General features: G+C 42.3%; 1 protein-coding gene across 1 annotated transcript in view; it reads left to right on the top strand.

Annotated features, from left to right (window-relative positions):
* Positions 1-17,476, top strand: part of crtac1b (cartilage acidic protein 1b) — a 56,777-nt gene that overhangs the window by 18,867 nt on the left and 20,434 nt on the right. Inside the window, exon 4 of the mRNA XM_038990619.1 lies at positions 9,084-9,240. Coding sequence (XP_038846547.1) covers positions 9,084-9,240 — 157 coding nt within the window. The remainder of the gene's footprint in view (positions 1-9,083; positions 9,241-17,476) is intronic.

Here is a 17,476-nt window from a genome sequence, read left to right as displayed (position 1 = left end):
ACAAAGGACCCCTTGTACAACATTCTGATGGAAGATCAACAAAGATAAGGACCCAATTTGGGATGCTATTTCATATATCTGTCGAACTGTGCTATCGCTACCGTTTGCCTTGAATCAATGCTGTTGTGTGATAGCTATTGTAGTAAGCTAATATAACGATATATTGTGTTTTCGCTGTAAAACACTTAAAAAATCGGAAATATTGGCTGTATTCACAAGATCTTTGTCTTTCATTTGCTATCCACCATATATTTCTCTGAAATGTTTTATGATGAGTAATTAGGTAGTTGACGTTGGTGTCTGTATTTACTCTGGCTACTCCCGTGCTATTTCTGACTGTAGCTATGATGGTAGCAGTAATGTAAAACTGATTTATAGCTCAAATATGCACATTTTTTGAACAAAACATAGATTTATTGTGTAACATGTTATAGGACTGTCATCTGAGGGAGTTGTTTCTAGGTTAGTTAGGTTGGTTCTAGGTTAGTTAGGTTGGCTTTGTGCATGCTACCTGCATGCTACCGGTGCTGTGAAAAATGTCTGTCTGTCTTTTGTATTTGGTGGTGAGCTAACATAAATATACGTGGTGTTTTCGCTGTAAAACATTTTAAAAATCTGAAATATTGGCTATATTCACAAGATCTTTGTCTTTCATTTGCTATCCACCATATATTTTTCTGAAATGTTTTATGATGTGTAATTAGGTAGTTGACGTTGGTGTCTGTATTTACTCTGGCTACTCCCGTGCTATTTCTGACTGTAGCTATGATGGTAGCAGTAATGTAAAACTGATTTATAGCTCAAATATGCACATTTTTCGAACAAAACATAGATTTATTGTATAACATGTTATAAGACTGTCATCTGATTAAGTTGTTTCTTGGTTTCTTTGGTTTGTTCTAGGTTAGTTTGGTTGATTTTGATTTTGCTACCTGTGCTGTGAAAAATGTCTGTGCTTTTTTCTATTTGTTGGTGAGCTAACATAAATATATATTGTGTTTTCCCTGTAAAACATTAAAAAAATCGGACATGTTGGCTGGATTCACAAGATGTGTATCTTTCATTAGCTGTATTGGACTTGTTAATGTGTGAAAGTTAAATATTTCTAAAAAAATATTTTTTGAATTTCGCGCTCTGCCTTTTCAGTGGAATGTGGGAGGAGTTCCGCTAGCGGAACGCAGGGGCTAGACAGGTTAACACCTATAACGAATAAAAACATGACCGGATATATCTAAGGCCTATAACCGGAGCGTTCTAGAGCCACAGCCAGATGTCCTCCCTGCGTCAGAGCGAAGTGAAAAAAGGCCGGACACTTTGTTCCGAGGTCTTTTATATCCTCTCAGTTCTGCCTAGCAACCCCATTTCAACTCTCACTATTCGCTGACACCCAGGGGAAGACGTATGCAGTGCATCTCAACCAATAGAAGACAGGCAGATTTATAAACCGATCTCAGAACAGCAAGCAGATTTCTGCATTCTCACATCCTCATAGGAAAAATGCTCTAACTCGAGTTCTGTTTCACTCACAGATATAATTCAAACGGTTTTAGAAACTAGAGAGTGTTTTCTATCCAATAGTAATAATAATATGCATATTGTACGAGCAAGAATTGAGTACGAGGCAGTTTAATTTGGGAACGAAATTATCTGTAATTTGGCCTTCACACTGATCTTTCTGTACATTTGTTAATTTTTCCATTTTTTGTTTTATTTGGAAATAATTCCTTACCGTAATGTTCATTCAGTGGGAGAGGATGAGACGGAAAAGAGAACATCTGCTTAAAATATTTAGCTTCCTCTTTTAAAATATAATTCGGAGAATCATAGATGACTCCGTCTTCAGTAACGAGTTTCTGCAAATTATTTTTTTAGCGTTCCTGTGTTGGAGATTCAGGAAGAATTATGTAAATTTTTCTTCATATTCCATCCAGGTTGTTTATTTTTGTAATAGATTTCATTAGATCGTTCTTGAATAAGTTCCTCAAGGTCTTTTTGTTTTTCCTCTAACTTATTTTGTATCTCTAGTATTGTTTTTATTGCTATCTACCTGTACTATTAGTTCATGTATTTCCCTTGTTAGTCTTGTTTCTTTAGCCAGAAACTGCTTTTATATTATTGATGAACATTGAATTGAATGACCTCTGAAGGTACATTTTAAAGGTATCCCAAACAATAAGTGGATTTGCTGTTCTTATATTATACTGTAAAAATTCAGTTATAAATTATTTTGTCTTAGTTAAACATAAGTTGTCCTCCAGTAAACTTTGATTAAATTTCCAATATCCCTGTCCACGTGGAAATTCTATAAGGGTTATGTGAAGGCCAATTAGATGATGATCCGATCGCATTCTGTCTCCTATTAAAACTTTTGTCACCTTTGATGCAAGAGAGAAAGAGACAAGAAAGTAGTCATGACAGCTAGCTTGATTAAGTCTCCTCCATGTATATCTCACTAGGTCGGGGTTTTTTAGTCTACAGATATCCACTATTTCTAATGTGTCCATAATATTTGTGATTTCCTTAATGGCACGGTGATGATAGTTTGTAGAGTGATTTCATTTACAGTCCATTTGTCACGCCCTGACCGTAGAGATCCTTTTTATGTCTCTATTTTGGTTGGTCAGGGCGTGAGTTTGGGTGGGCATTCTATGTCTGGTGTTCTATGTTGTCCTTGTTTTGTATTTCTATGTATTTGGCCTGGTATGGTTCTCAATCAGAGGCAGCTGTCTATCGTTGTCTCTGATTGAGAATCATACTTAGGTAGCCTGTTCCCACCTATGTTTGTGGGTGGTTGTTTCCTGTTTAGTGTTTGTTTCACCTTTCAGGACTGTTCGTTTGTCGTGTTTGTTGTTTTGTCTAGTGTTTCATATTTTAATTAAATAGTATGAACACTTACCACGCTGCACCTTAGTCCTCTTCTCCTTCTCCCGACGACGTGCGTTACAGAACCACCCATCAACAACGGACCAAGCAGCGTGGTAAAAAGGAGGAATGGACATGGGAGGACATTCTGTACGGGAAGGGATCTTACACATGGGAGAAGATTCTGGCTGGAAGGGATCGCCTTCCATGGGAACAGGTGGAGGCAGCCAGGAGAGCGGAGGCAGCAGGAGAAAGGAACCGGCGGTATGAGGGAACATGGTTGGCAAGGAAACCCGAGAGGCAGCCCCAGAATTATTTTGGGGGGGGCACACGGGGAGATTGGCGGAGTCAGGTAGGAGACCTGAGCTAACTCCCCGTGCTTACCGTGGCGAGCGTCGTACTGGTCAGGCACCGTGCTATGCGGTGGAGCGCACGGTGTCTCCATACGTGTTCATAGCCCGGTACGTTACATCGCAGCTCCTCGCATCTGCCGGGCGAGAGTGGGCATCGAGCCAGGAAGGAGTGTGCCAGCCCTGCTCTCCAGGTCTCTAGTGCGTCTCTTCGGCCCGGGTTATCCTGCGCCAGCTCTGCACACTGTGTCTCCAGTACGTCTGCACAGCCCAGTGCGTCCTGTGCCTGCGCCCCGCACGTGCAGGGCCAAAGTCACCATACAGCCAGGACGGGTTGTGCAGGCTCTTTGCTCGAGACCTCCAGTGTGCCTCCACGGCCCAGTGTATCCAGTGCCTCGGCCAAGGACAAGGCCTCCTGCATGTCTCCCGAGCCTGGTAAGTCATGTGCCTGTGCTAAACTCTAACCCTCCTGCATGTCTCCCCAGCCTGGTGAGTCATGTGCCTTCTCCCAGAGCCAGGCCTCCTGTGTGTCTCTCCACTCCAGTGATAATCCATGGCACGAAGCCTCCAGTGATGATCCATGGCAAGAAGCCTCCAGTGATGATCCATGGCAAGAAGCCTCCAGTGATGATCCATGGCACGAAGCCTCCAGTAATAATCCATGGCACGAAGCCTCCAGTGATGATCCATGGCACGAAGCCTCCAGTGATAATCCATGGCACGAAGCCTCCAGGGATGATACATGGCACGAAGCCTCCAGTGATAATCCATGGCAAGAAGCCTCCAGTGATAATCCATGGCACGAAGTCTCCAGTGAGGATCCATGGCAAGAAGCTTCCAGTGATGATCCATGGCACGAAGCCTCCAGTGATGATCCAGGGCACGAAGCCTCCAGTGATGCTCCATGGTACGAAGCCTCCTGTGATGATCCATGGCACGAAGCCTCCAGTGATGATCCATGGCAAGAAGCCTCCAGTGATGATCCATGGCAAGAAGCCTCCAGTGATGATCCATGGCACGAAGCCTCCAGTGATGATCCATGGCACGAAGCCTCCAGTGATAATCCATGGCACGAAGCCTCCAGTGATGATCCATGGCACGAAGCCTCCAGTGATAATCCATGGCACGAAGTCTCCAGTGAGGATCCATGGCAAGAAGTTTCCAGTGATGATCCATGGCACGAAGCCTCCAGTGATGATCCATGGCAAGAAGCCTCCAGTGATGATCCATGGCAAGAAGCCTCCAGTGATGATCCATGGCACGAAGCTTCCTGTGATGATCCATGGCACGAAGCCTCCAGTGATGATCCATGGCAAGAAGCCTCCAGTGATGATCCATGGCAAGAAGCCTCCAGTGATGATCCATGGCACGAAGCCTCCAGTGAGGATCCATGGCTCGAAGCCTCCAGTGAGGATCCATGGCACGAAACCTCCAGTGAGGAGTTATGGCACGAGGCCTCCAACGAAGGACTCTAGTCCGGAGCCTCCAGCGACGCCCTCTAGTCCGGAGCCTCCAGCATCGCCCTCTAGTCCGGAGCCTCCAGCGTCGCCCTCTAGTCCAGAGCCTCCAGCGACGCCCTCTAGTCCGGAGCCTCCAGCGACGCCCTCTAGTCCGGAGCCTCCAGCGACGGGCTTCAGTCAGGAGCAGCCAGAGTCTCCCTCCTGTCCGGAGCAGCCAGAGTCTCCCTCCTGTCCGAGCAGCCAGAGTCTCCCTCCTGTCCGGAGCAGCCAGAGTCTCCCTCCTGTCCGGGGCCCGCTGCGAGGGTCCCTGGTCCGGGGTCGGCGGTAAGGGTCCCCGCTCCAGAGGCACCACTTAAGTGGGCCAAGACTAAGGTCTTGGCCCACCCCGCACCAGAGCCTCCACCGCGGTGAAATGCCCACCCAGACCCTCCCCTATAGGTTCAGGTTTTGCAGCCGGAGTCCGCACCTTTGGGGGGGGGGGGGTACTGTCACGCCCTGACCATAGAGATCCTTTTTATGTCTCTATTTTGGTTGGTCAGGGCGTGAGTTTGGGTGGGCATTCTATGTCTGGTGTTCTATGTTGTCCTTGTTTTGTATTTCTATGTGTTTGGCCTGGTATGGTTCTCAATCTGAGGCAGCTGTCTATCGTTGTCTCTGATTGAGAATCATACTTAGGTAGCCTGTTCCCACCTATGTTTGTGGGTGGTTGTTTCCTGTTTAGTGTTTGTTTCACCTTTCAGGACTGTTTGTTTGTCGTGTTTGTTATTTTGTCTAGTGTTTCATATTTTAATTAAATAGTATGAACACTTACCACGCTGCACCTTGGTCCTCTTCTCCTTCTCCCGACGACGTGCGTTACACCATTGAGGTATTTAACACTGTGTTATAGTCTCCTACCAGAATGATTTGATCATTTGTTGGCTGTAAGTTCAATAAATAGGTATAAATATTTTCGAACAAGTATGGATCATCCTGATTTGGACTAATGAGCCAAATGTCTTTTTCGTCCACTTTCATATTCATAAAGATCCACCTTCCTTGCATATCATTCCTAACTAGTTGCACATTCAGATCGACATTTTTGTAAATTAATATCATCACACCTTTTGAGTTACTGTGTCCATGACAGAAAATTATTTCACCACCCCATTCCTTTTTTCCACGCAACTTCATCTAAGGATGTAGAGTGAGTTTCCTGTAAACAGTATATGTTATATTCCTTTTCTTTTAGCCACATAAAGACTGATCTTTTTTTAATTATCTGCTAAACCGTTAGAATTATAACTGGCTATACTTATTTCACCCCTTACCATAACTAGATACTATTCTCAGTCTAAATTGACCATAATTAGTGCTTGTAAAGTTACTGCTATCAGAGTTATTATGACGGTCAAAACTAGAGCTTTCAAATGTCTGATATTTAGACCAGAGAATCTTGTTTCTCATGGTCTTAGAGTCTTTAGGTGCCTTTTGGCAAATTCCACCTGGGCTGTCTCATGCATTTTACTGAGGAGTGGCTTCCGTCTGGCCACTCTACCATAAAGGCCTGTTTGGTGGAGGGCTGCAGAGATGGTTGTCCTTCTGGAAGGTTCTATCATCTCCACAGAGGAACTCTGGAGCTCTGTCAGAGTGACCATTTGGTTCTGAGTCACCTCCCTGACCAAGGCCACTCTCCCCCGATTTCTCAGTTTGGTCGGCAGCCAGCTCTAGGAAGAGTCTTGGTGGTTCCAAACTTATTCCATTTAAGAATGATGGAGTCTACTGTGTTCTTGGGGACCTTCAATGCTGCAGAATTTTTTTGGTACCCTTTCCAGATCTGTGCCTTGACACAATCATGTCTCAGAGTTCTACGGACAATTCCTTCGACCTCATGGCTTGGTTTTTGCTCTGACACTGTCAACTATGGGACCTTATTTAGACAGGTGTGCCTTTTCATATCATGTCCAATCAATTGAATTTACCACAGGTAGACTCCAATCAAGTTGTAGAAACATCTAAAGGATGATCAGTGGAAACAGGATGCACCTGAGCTAAATTTTGAGTAGCATTGCAAGGGCTCTGAATACATACAGTTGAAGTCGGAAGTTTACGTACACTTACGTTGGAGTCATTAAAACTTGTTTTTCAACCACTCCACAAATTTCTTGTTAACAAACTATAGTTTTGGCAAGTCGGTTAGGACATCAACAAGTAATTTTTCCGACAATTATTTACAGACAGATTATTTCTGTTATAATTCACTGTATCACAATTCCAGTGGGTCAGAAGTTTACATACACTAAATTGACTGTGACTTTAAACAGCTTGGATAATTCCAGAAAATAATGTCATGGCTTTAGAAGCTTCTGATAGGCTAATTGACATCATTTGAGTCAATTTGAGGTGTACCTGTGGATGTATTTCAAGGCCTACCTTCAAACTCAGTGCCTCTTTGCTTGACCGAAGGGGAAAGTTAAAAAAAATCAGCCAAGACCTCAGAAAAAAAATGTGGCTCTCCACAAGTCTGGTTCATCCTTGGGAGCAATTTCCAAACACCTGAAGGTACTACGTTCATCTGTTCAAACAATAGTATGCAAGTATAAACACCATGGGACCACGCAGCCGTCATACCGCTCAGGAAGGAGACGTGTTCTGTTTCCTGGAGATGAACGTACTTTGGTGCAAAAAGTGCAAATTAATCCCAGAACAAGGACCTTGTGAAGATGCTGGAGGAAACCGGTACAAAAGTATCTATATCCACAGTAAAACGAGTCCTATATCGACATAACCTGAAAGGCCGCTCAGCAAGGAAGAAGCCACTGCTCCAAAACCGCCATAAAAAAGTCAGACTACGGTTTGCAACTGCACATGGGGACAAAGATCATACTTTTTGGAGGAATGTCCTCTGGTTTGATGAAACAAAAATAGAACTGTTTGGCCATTATGACCATCGTTATGTTTGGAGGAAAAAGGGGGAGGCTTGCAAGCCGAAGAACACCGTCCCAACCGTGAAGCACGGGGGTGGCAGCATCATGTTGTGGGGGTGCTTTGCTGCAAGAGGGACTTGTGCACTTCACAAAATACACAAAATTTATGTTTATATATTGAAGCAACATCTCAAGACATCAGTCAGGAAGTTAAAGCTTGGTTGCAAATGGGTCTTCCAAATGGACAATGACCCCAAGCATACTTCCAAAGTTGTGGAAAAATGGCATAAACAGTCAATGTATTGGAGTGGCCATCACAAAGCCCTGACCATCACAAAGCTTGTGGAAGGCTACCTGAAACGTTTGACCCAAGTTAAACAATGTAAAAGCAATGCTACCGAATACCAATTGAGTGTATGTAAACTTCTGGCCCACGGGGAATGTGATGAAAGAAATAAAAGCTGAAATAAATAATTCTCTCTACTATTATTCTGACATTTCACATTCTTAAAATAAAGTGGTGATCCTAACTGACCTAATACAGGGAATTTTTACTAGAATTAAATGTCAGGAATGTGAACAACGGAGTTTAAATTCATTTAGTTAAGGTGTATTTAAACTTCCGACTTCAACTGTATATATTCTTAATTTCTTAATTTTTACTTTTTGGATTATATGCGCTTTGTTTTGTTTTCTAGGTATTATTACTGCGCTGTTCGATCTATAAACAGAAATATTACGCTGCACCTGCCGTAACATCTGCAAATCTGTGTACGCGACCAATAAACTTTGATTTGATGTGTGTTGTGTGTGTGCGTGTGTGTGTAAGGGCCAGTGGGTAAGTTAGCTCATTGTAATGGTAGTGTGTAATCTATTAGGGTGGTTCCGTCTGTGCCTTTGTGTCTGCAGGGACCCTCACTGATAATGGAGTGTGAAATTAACCTCCAAAGGGATGAAGAGAAAGATGGAAGGAGGAGAGTGAGAGAAGGAGGGAGGAGAGAGAGGAGGGAATGAGATGGAGGGCTGGAGAGAAGAGAGGGAAGGAAAGAAAGATGGAGTAAGAAGACAGAAAGAGGGAGAGAGAAAGATTATAGGATGAAAGAAAGAGAGAGAAGGGAGACGGGTAGAGAGTGGAAGAGAAAATTGTATGTATGTGGGGAACTGAGTAGGGAATTAGGGAACAAGGATAAGGGTTGAGTTAGATGAGTGAAAGATAAGGGTCTAGAGTTCCAACCTTTTTGTGCAGTCAGTGGTTCCAACTTTTCATGTCTCTCCTTCCTTATGGAACTGGGTGTGATGCCATGGACAATGTTTGTTCACATTGCTTACTAAAGTCTCTTATCCAAATAATGTCTTCTCCTTTCATATGGTACATATCGTTATGCCATCTAATAACTGTTACAAACTTCACCTATGTTCTTCTCTTCATACATGGTTGTTTTAATAACCAAATTTACCAGCGGTAACTTAAAGCTAACTCAAAGTCCATGTCTTCTTGTCTCTAGGGTACAGGTCGTTATGCCATCTACATAGCTAACTATGCCAGTGGTAACGTGGCTCCCCATGCCCTGATAGAAATGGATGAAGCTGCCAGTGACCTCTCCCGAGGCATCATCGCCCTGTCCAACGTCGCAGAGCAGGCTGGAGTCAACAAGTTCACAGGTAGATCTGTGTGTGTGTGCTTGTGTACTTATGCAGAGTTAGAGAGAGAGTAAAAGTGAGAGTACTAGAATGAGAGCGAGAAAGACAATTTGAGAAAAACGGAGGAGTGATAGAGGGAAAGGGAGGAAGAGACCATAATCCATTGCGTGCCTACTTGTCCGGTCTGTTTCTTTTACACCTAAGTAAAATACAGAAGAATGCGCTATCGAGAAAGACAGAGCAGTTGCTTTGCGAGGTCTCTCTACCTGAAAATACATGATCTAAGTGATTGATAGTTGGTATTCAGCAGTCATAAAAAAATATATATATATTTTTTATTTAACCAAAAGTAGGCCTTATTTACTTTGCAGAAATACTAAAATTGTGATTTTGTAAGACAGGATAGGCAGCAGCTCTATAGAGATGAGAATGAAGTAATAAAGTAATCAAATTAAACAAATGTAATGCAACAACTGAAATAAAAGTAAAGTATTGTGAATAAATTATGGTTAATAAGGGATACATAGTAATGGGCAGTCACTACCATCATGGGACATGTATTAATTGTTTTATTCTGTGTTACAGTATTCAACCCACATAATGCATACTGCATTTTCATGTTTAAAAAAATAATCAAACAGTGATTTTTTAAATAATCAAATCGAAACCGAACCGACCTCAAAAATAACTAATTGCTTAACACTAGTTTGGAATAGTTAAAACATTTGCTAATAAAAACGTATGCCTATTTCTGCACACTAAGAGTTATTTGGGAAAGGTGATGGTTTTATGGGGAACCATAGTGAATCGAAGAACCCTTCAGTGGTTCAATCGAATATTTAGGGGCGTGGTTTGCTCACAGCTCTTATTGTGCAACTGTGAGTGAGAGTCATTCCAGTTGATCTAATCTGTTGTGTTATGCCATTTGATAGAGTCACGTATGGTCTTGTGTCAATTGAGAATGGTCGACTAAGTCAGTGGTTAACAATTCTCTCCTCAGGGACCCCCAGCTGTTCCAAAGCTAGCACACCTGATTCAACTTGTCAATTAACACAATAATAACGCCTATGGAATTTTAACAATATAAAATACAGAACCCTGTATTGTTCTTCAAAAGGATCTACAAACAACCTTTGAGATTGAGAAAGTTTCTATATAGCCCCCAAAAGGGTTGTAACCATAGCGGAACCCTTTTCTGGTGCTATTATAGAACCTTTTTTAAATGGTCCATAAGTTACCTTAGGAAAGGGTTCTTTATAGCACCATACAGGTTCCATTTAGAACCTTATTAGCATGGTTCTTTATAAAACCTTAAAAAAAGGTTATATGTAGCACCAACAAGGGATCCGCTATGGTTGCAACCTAGCCAGATGAGGACGGGCCACCCCTCAGAGCCTGGTTCCTCTCTAGGTTTCTTCCTAGGTTCTTGCCTTTCTGAGTTTTTCCTAGCCACCGTGCTTCTACATCTGCATTGCTTGCTGTTTGGGGTTTTAGGCTGAGTTTCTGTATAGCGCTTTGTGACATCGGCTGACACTTGCTAGCCGCGAGCCTAATAGATGTAATAGGCGCTCACGTTGCCCCTAGTGGACGGTATTGAAGCATCCCCCGACATCCTGCAGTGGATCTGGTGTGACCTGGCTGGTGTGTGTGTGTGTGTGTGTGTGTGTGTGTGTGTGTGTGTGTGTGTGTGTGTGTGTGTGTGTGTGTGTGTGTGTGTGTGTGTGTGTGTGTGTGTGTGTGTGTGTGTGTGTGTGTGTGTGTGTGTGTGTGTGTGTGACTAGCCATGTTCTTTGTCCCGAGCCTGATTTACAGAGCGACCAAGTCCCACTGAAATATAGACATTTTTACTACAGACACACCTCTAATAGAGAGAGGAAGAAAGCGAGAGAGAGAGAGAGAGAGAGAGAGAGAGAGAGAGAGAGAGAGAGAGAGAGAGAGAGAGAGAGAGAGAGAGAGAGAGAGAGAGAGAGAGAGAGAGAGAGAGAGAGAGAGAGAGAGAGAGAGAGAGAGAGAGAGAGAGAGAGTAAAAGTGAGAGCAGTAGAATGAAAGACAATTTGAGAAAAACAGAGGAGTGATAGAGGGAAAGGAAGAGAAAGAAACGAGACATAAATGTGATATAAGAGAGGAGAGATAGAGAGAGACAGAGACTGCCTTGTCAGCTGTTTACTCCAGTCAAAGTCATGAAGTGAGGGAGTGTACAGTAGGAGAGGAGAAGAGAAGGGCGACACGCACATACATCACCCGGGACTGGCTCAATGACATTACTCACTGCTTAGTAGAGCTGTGTTCGTGCGTTTGTGTGACAGGGAGTAGAACGGACAAACCCTGAATCCCAAATGTACTCCTTGCCCCCCTTAGGTCTAGATCTAAGAAGATTGAATAAGTGTAAGCAATATCATTGGTAGCTCCATATATTCCTCTGATAGGCAAGATATACCTATCCAATCCTCTTAGATCTACACAATTGGGGCTAGGGGTTGATTTGGCCTTTCTAGGGAGTTTTTTCCTAGCCACCGTGCTTCTACACCTGCATTGCTTGCTGTTTGGGGTTTTAGGCTGGGTTTCTGTACAGCACTTCGAGATATTAGCTGATGTACGAAGGGCTATATAAAATAAACTTGATTGATTGATTGATTGATTGATTGATTTGGTCTAGGTAAGCAGCTAAATTGCTAAACCAGGTTTTGTGGTCCTGGGATTGCACACAGGTATGGTGACCACTGCTGTAGGAAGGCATCCAAACCACTAGGGGGCAGAGTGTTCAGAGTGGGTAGATTAACAGTCTACCATCACGGTTTCATAGTGATCTAGATGCCTTCATTCTACGCTCATTAATCACACTGGAGGAGGGACAGACAGTGAGGTTGTATTTTTAATCGTAACATCGTCCTGGGGGGGGGGGGGTAGTTCATATTTTATGACCTAAAGGAGACAGTTGTGTTGTCAGAACTGATAGAGAGAGATAGTCAATCAACAGATAAAAATCTGATACCAGGGTGACTCTGCAGATTGTAAGACTGAGTCCCGACTCGCCCACTCCCCCCGGCCCCTCGCTCTTCTTCCTTCAATCTGTGTTGTCCTGATATAGGGGGGACAGATATTATACAGGGAGTATTTTGGATGGCTAGTTCGACCCATTTCATTCAAGCCAGCATCGGTGCAAGATTAAAAGCAAAGTGATTTGAGCAATTAATACAAAAGGGCTTTTGGCTTCAATAAATGAATTGTATGGTACAGGGTGTGCACGTGTTTGTATCTGTGTTAACAAGATCTCACGGTTTTACCAATTTGACTTCAGATTCTAACGTTTATCCACGTTTTTACTAACGTCAAATTTAGAAGTATCTCCAAATGTCAAATTCGACCCATTTCAGGAAACTAGGCTTATGTCGCGGGTCTCTACTTTACAGCAGAGCCGTTTGAATGTAATTTTTTTTTAAATCGAAATGCGTTTTTTTTGCAGAAATGCCTTCTCGAACATATACACTTTTATGTGCCTTAATAACACACTTGTATTCCATCTGTAAATACAATTGTTAAATAACGAGCCTAGTTGGTTTAGCCACAAAGTCAGAAACCTTCCCGTTAGCTATGATTGACTGAGATAATGAGTGGGCTGGACAGGCCGAGAGATGAGTTTGGATTGGTCTGCCATATAGCACGCTTCTGTATATTTGAGCTGGTCAGTATAGCTAAGTAATCCTGTCTAAGGCGGCTTTACATTTTTTTTTATTGCGTCGTAAAACTGCATAAGTTTTGGTCTCCACCTTCTTGTGGACCGAGTTTTGAAATCAGTGGAATTCGAGTATGATAGCTAAGGAGATGGAGAAAACACCTGTCTCCAGATTACATCTTCAAACTAAGGGCAACCATGGCATCCGACAGGAGACGCGTCCATCCATGATGTATACGGGTAGATAGTCTAGCTAGCTACATTTTCAGATATTACACGTTTCTAATTTTGACAGAAAGTGGTTTCATTTCAAGTTAAAGTGTACTGTTAGCTAGCTAGCTAATGTTAGCTGGCTGGCTCGCTAGCTAATGTTACGTGTATTCTTGGCTAGTTATAGCCTAATGTTAGCTAGCTAACATTGAACCTGGTTGCAGATTCATGCAGGGGAGTAACGTCATGAGTTGGGATTATGGTTCATTGTTTAGCTAGCTAGCTACATGTTTTAACAAAAGACTCCACTATGCAAGTAACCATTTCGGGTGTGTTCGTAAATTCAATATGGCCATCTACTCCGATTTTAGGGCACTCTCGTCTGAGTGTGCCAGAGTGCAGAATATCTTACGAATGCTCAACACCCATTGAATATGGCCAGTGTCAGTAAACATCGACAAAAAAGCGTAATTCAATTGTTGCCAGCAGGACAGTTACAGTCACCAACGCTCTGGATAATATGAAAACAGCCTAACCAGCTCTGCTAGGGCGAGTAAAATGGGTGGGGGCTAAAACTTAAGAGGGTGTAAACGATGCTGAATGGGTGTAGACAAAAAGAGCTCTTCAGTACGTACCAAAACATTCAAAGGCCTCTCCAGTAGGTTCCAAAACATTTCCCATTGTTCCTCAAATGCAGTGTATGATATACCATTTTGTAGCTCTGTGTCTCTGCTTTTATCCATTGTAAATAAAAATGTACTTGTTTTTTACACCATGGGTTGCTCCTCCTACTCCGCATCATTCTGTTTCTCCAAACGTTACATTTCGAATTTAAGGATTAAGGTTTTGAAAAGGGTTAAAACATTAAGTTTAGGAATTCATTCTGAATGGATAAGGGTTACATTTTGAGATAAGGTTAAGAAAACTACAAAAAATGAGTGTCTACCATTGGGATTGAATTTACTACCTTCGGATCAAGAGATTACGCCTATCTGCCACCGCTGTCCACAACACCTTAGCAAAACCCAAGCCTACTTGATGTTAATAGTGCTCACTGTTGCCCCTAGTGGCCGGTTTTTTGAAGTCATTTCCGAATGTCCTCTGGACATGGACAGGCGTTACATTTCTAAGTCAATCTTGAGCGATCTAGCTGATCTGTGGGTACTGTATGTGTGAGCGTGCGTTTTTGCATGCATGTATCTTTGTGTGTGTGTGTGCGTGCGCGTGCATGTTCATGTGGTCATGCTCCCTGTGATGTGTTGGCAGTTGGTGTGCTTTCTCTCTGTGAGGTCTGTGTCAGCAGAATGCCCTATGCCCCGTTCAGGGGAAATGGCCTGGAAAGACTGTAATGATCTCTCTGATCGCTTTTCTGATGGAGCCTGCTCTCGCCTTCTTTCCTCTCTCACTCACTCTCACTCTCTAGCTCTATCTCTCTCACTGTCTCTCCTTTCTGTTCTCTTTTGATGTCTCCCTGTCCCGCGCTATCCCCCCAGGGGTTGTAACCAAAATTTGTGCCTTCCGAAAGTTTTCACACCCCTTGACTTTTTCCAAATTTAGTTGTGTCACAAAGTTGGATTAACATTTATTTAATTGTCATTTTTTGTCAACGATCTGCACAAAATATTCTAATGTCAAAGTGGAAGAAAAATTCTAACATTTAAAAAAAATATATGAAAATGAAACACTTGATATTGAACCCCCTGAGTCAATACATCTTAGAATCACATTTGGCAGCGATTACAGCTGTGAATTGTTATGGGTAAATCTCTAAGAGGTTTCCACACCTGTATTGTGCAACATTTGCCCATTATTCTATTCAAAATTCTTCGAGCGCTGTCAAATTTGTTGTTGATCATTGCTGGACAACCATTTTCAGGTCTTGCCATAGATTTTCAAGCAGATTTAAGTCAAGAACAGGAACATTCACTGTCTTCTTGGTAAGCAGCTCCAGTGTTTGGCCTTGTGTTTTAGGTTATTGTCCTGCTGAAAGGTGAATTAATTTCCCAGTGTCTGCTGGAAGTAAGACTGAACCACATTTTCCTCTAGGATTTTGCCTGTGCTTAGCTCCATTCCATTCATTTTTTACCTTGAAAAACTCTCCAGTCCTTACCGATTACAAGCATACCCATAACATGATGTAGCCACCACTATGCTTGAAAATATGGAGAATGTTACTCAGTAATGTGTTGTATTGGATTTGCCCCAAACATAACACTTTGTATTCAGGACTAAAAGTGAATTGCTTAGCCATATTTTTTGCACTATTACTTTAGTCAAAACATTTTTACGTTAAATGACTCCACCAATCAGTGCAGCTAGAGCAGCTTGCTATGGAGCGAGTAAGCGCTTTAACTTCTTATGGCTGCAGCCCGGCGTCGGTACACTTATGACAACAGCCACTTCAAGTGCAGGGCGCGAAATTCAAAATATATATTTTTTTAAATATTTAACTTTCACACATTAACAAGTCCAATACAGCATATGAAAGGTACACATCTTGTGAATCCAGCCAACATGTCCGATTTTTAAAATGTTTTACAGGGAAGACACAATATGTAAATCTATTAGCTAACCACGTTAGCAAAAGACACCACTTTTTTTACTCCACCAGTTTTTTACTCCATCAGTAGCTATCACAAATTCGACCAAATAAAGATATAAATAGCCACTAACCAAGAAACAACTTCATCAGATGACAGTCTGATAACATATTTATTGTATAGCATATGTTTTGTTCGAAAAATGTGCATATTTCAGGTATAAATCATAGTTTACATTGCAGCTACAATCAGAAATTGCACCGAAAGCAGCCATAATAATTATAGGCACCAACGTCAAATACCTAATTACTCATCATAAAACATTTCTGAAAAATACATAGTGTACAGCAAATGAAAGACAGGCATCTTGTGATTCCAGCCAATATTTCCGATTTATTAAGTGTTTTACAGCGAAAACAAAATGTAGCGTTATATTAGCTTACCACAATAGCCAGAAACACTTGGGCGCCGACGACTAGTTCACATCTACGACAGATATATGAAATAGCATCATAAAATGTTTCTTACTTTTGCTGATCTTCTATCAGAATGTTGGACAAGGTGTCCTTTGTCCAGAACAATCGTTGTTTGGATTTAGAACGGCAACTTTCCCTCTTCATTTAGCAAGCACACTAGCCAAGTGGCACGACGCTCTCCATGTCAACAAACAGAAGAGAACGGAACACGGCAAAACTCCCGAAAAATTTTCAATAATCTGATGAAACTATATTGAAAAAACATACTTTACGATGATATGGTGACATGTATCAAATAAAATCTAAGCCGGAGATAGTAGTCGCCTATAACGGCAGCTAAACAAAAGGCAATCCCACTGTCCACCTCGCGCTCTTCAGAGTACCGAAAATGGGGGACACGTCATTCCAAGATGTTGTGTTCCATCTCAGACCAAGATAATCACCTCATTTCTTCTCTCACAGCCTCTTGACACCCAGGGGAAGGTGTATGACGTGCATGTATACTAATAGGTCTCGTGCCCATTTATAGGCAGGAAGAAGAACAGAGCCTCAATTTCAGACTTTCCACTTCCTGGTCAGGAAGTGTGCTGCAGAATGAGTTCTGTTTCACTCAGAGGAATAATTCAAACGGTTTTAGAAACTAGAGAGTGTTTTCTATCCAATAGTAATAATAATATGCATATTGTACGAGCAAGAATTGAGTACGAGGACGTTTGAAATGGGCACCTTTTATCTGGCTACTCAATACTGCCCCTTGCAGCCCAAACAGGTTAATCTGTATAGTAAAGTTGTTAAGAGCAAATTGTATTTTGCTGTAATGCACTGTTAAAAAGGGTTTTGTAACACTTAAACTAGTGGCAACTGAGCTGCCACCATTGTTAGGGAGACAAAACCTTAACTTTGCTGGAGTTTACACCAATCAGGCCCCTGAGGACTGTAATTGCCCAGGCCTGGTATATGGGGTTATGAGACAGATTTAAGGTGTACTGAAACCAGTGGCAATTTTAGTATGTAAATCTTGGTTGGGAAAACTTAATTTTTTTAGGCGGGGGATTACATGCCAACAAAGCCACAACACTAAACAATACATGAATTGCACTATAACGGTGACAAACGGTGCCCGCAAACTGTTAGGGCCTACATAAAGCTGTCCCAACAGCAGAGCTGTCTTTTCAGCACCATGGAGTGAATCCTTACCACCACTACACCTGGCTATCAGTGGAGCCTTGTCTGGCAGCGACACAGTTAATTCAGCCTCATTTACTACCGTTTTTAAAAACATATCTGATATGGCTGACTCACTTAAACAAATGTGGTTTTTACTGACAATTGAGATGTACAAACTATGGCATAAGGG

The sequence above is a fragment of the Salvelinus namaycush genome, chromosome 4 (genome assembly GCF_016432855.1).
Source record: "Salvelinus namaycush isolate Seneca chromosome 4, SaNama_1.0, whole genome shotgun sequence".
Lineage (NCBI taxonomy): Eukaryota > Metazoa > Chordata > Actinopteri > Salmoniformes > Salmonidae > Salvelinus > Salvelinus namaycush.
The sequence above is the reverse complement of the archived record's forward strand: the minus strand, read 5'-3'. Positions and strand labels throughout refer to the sequence as shown.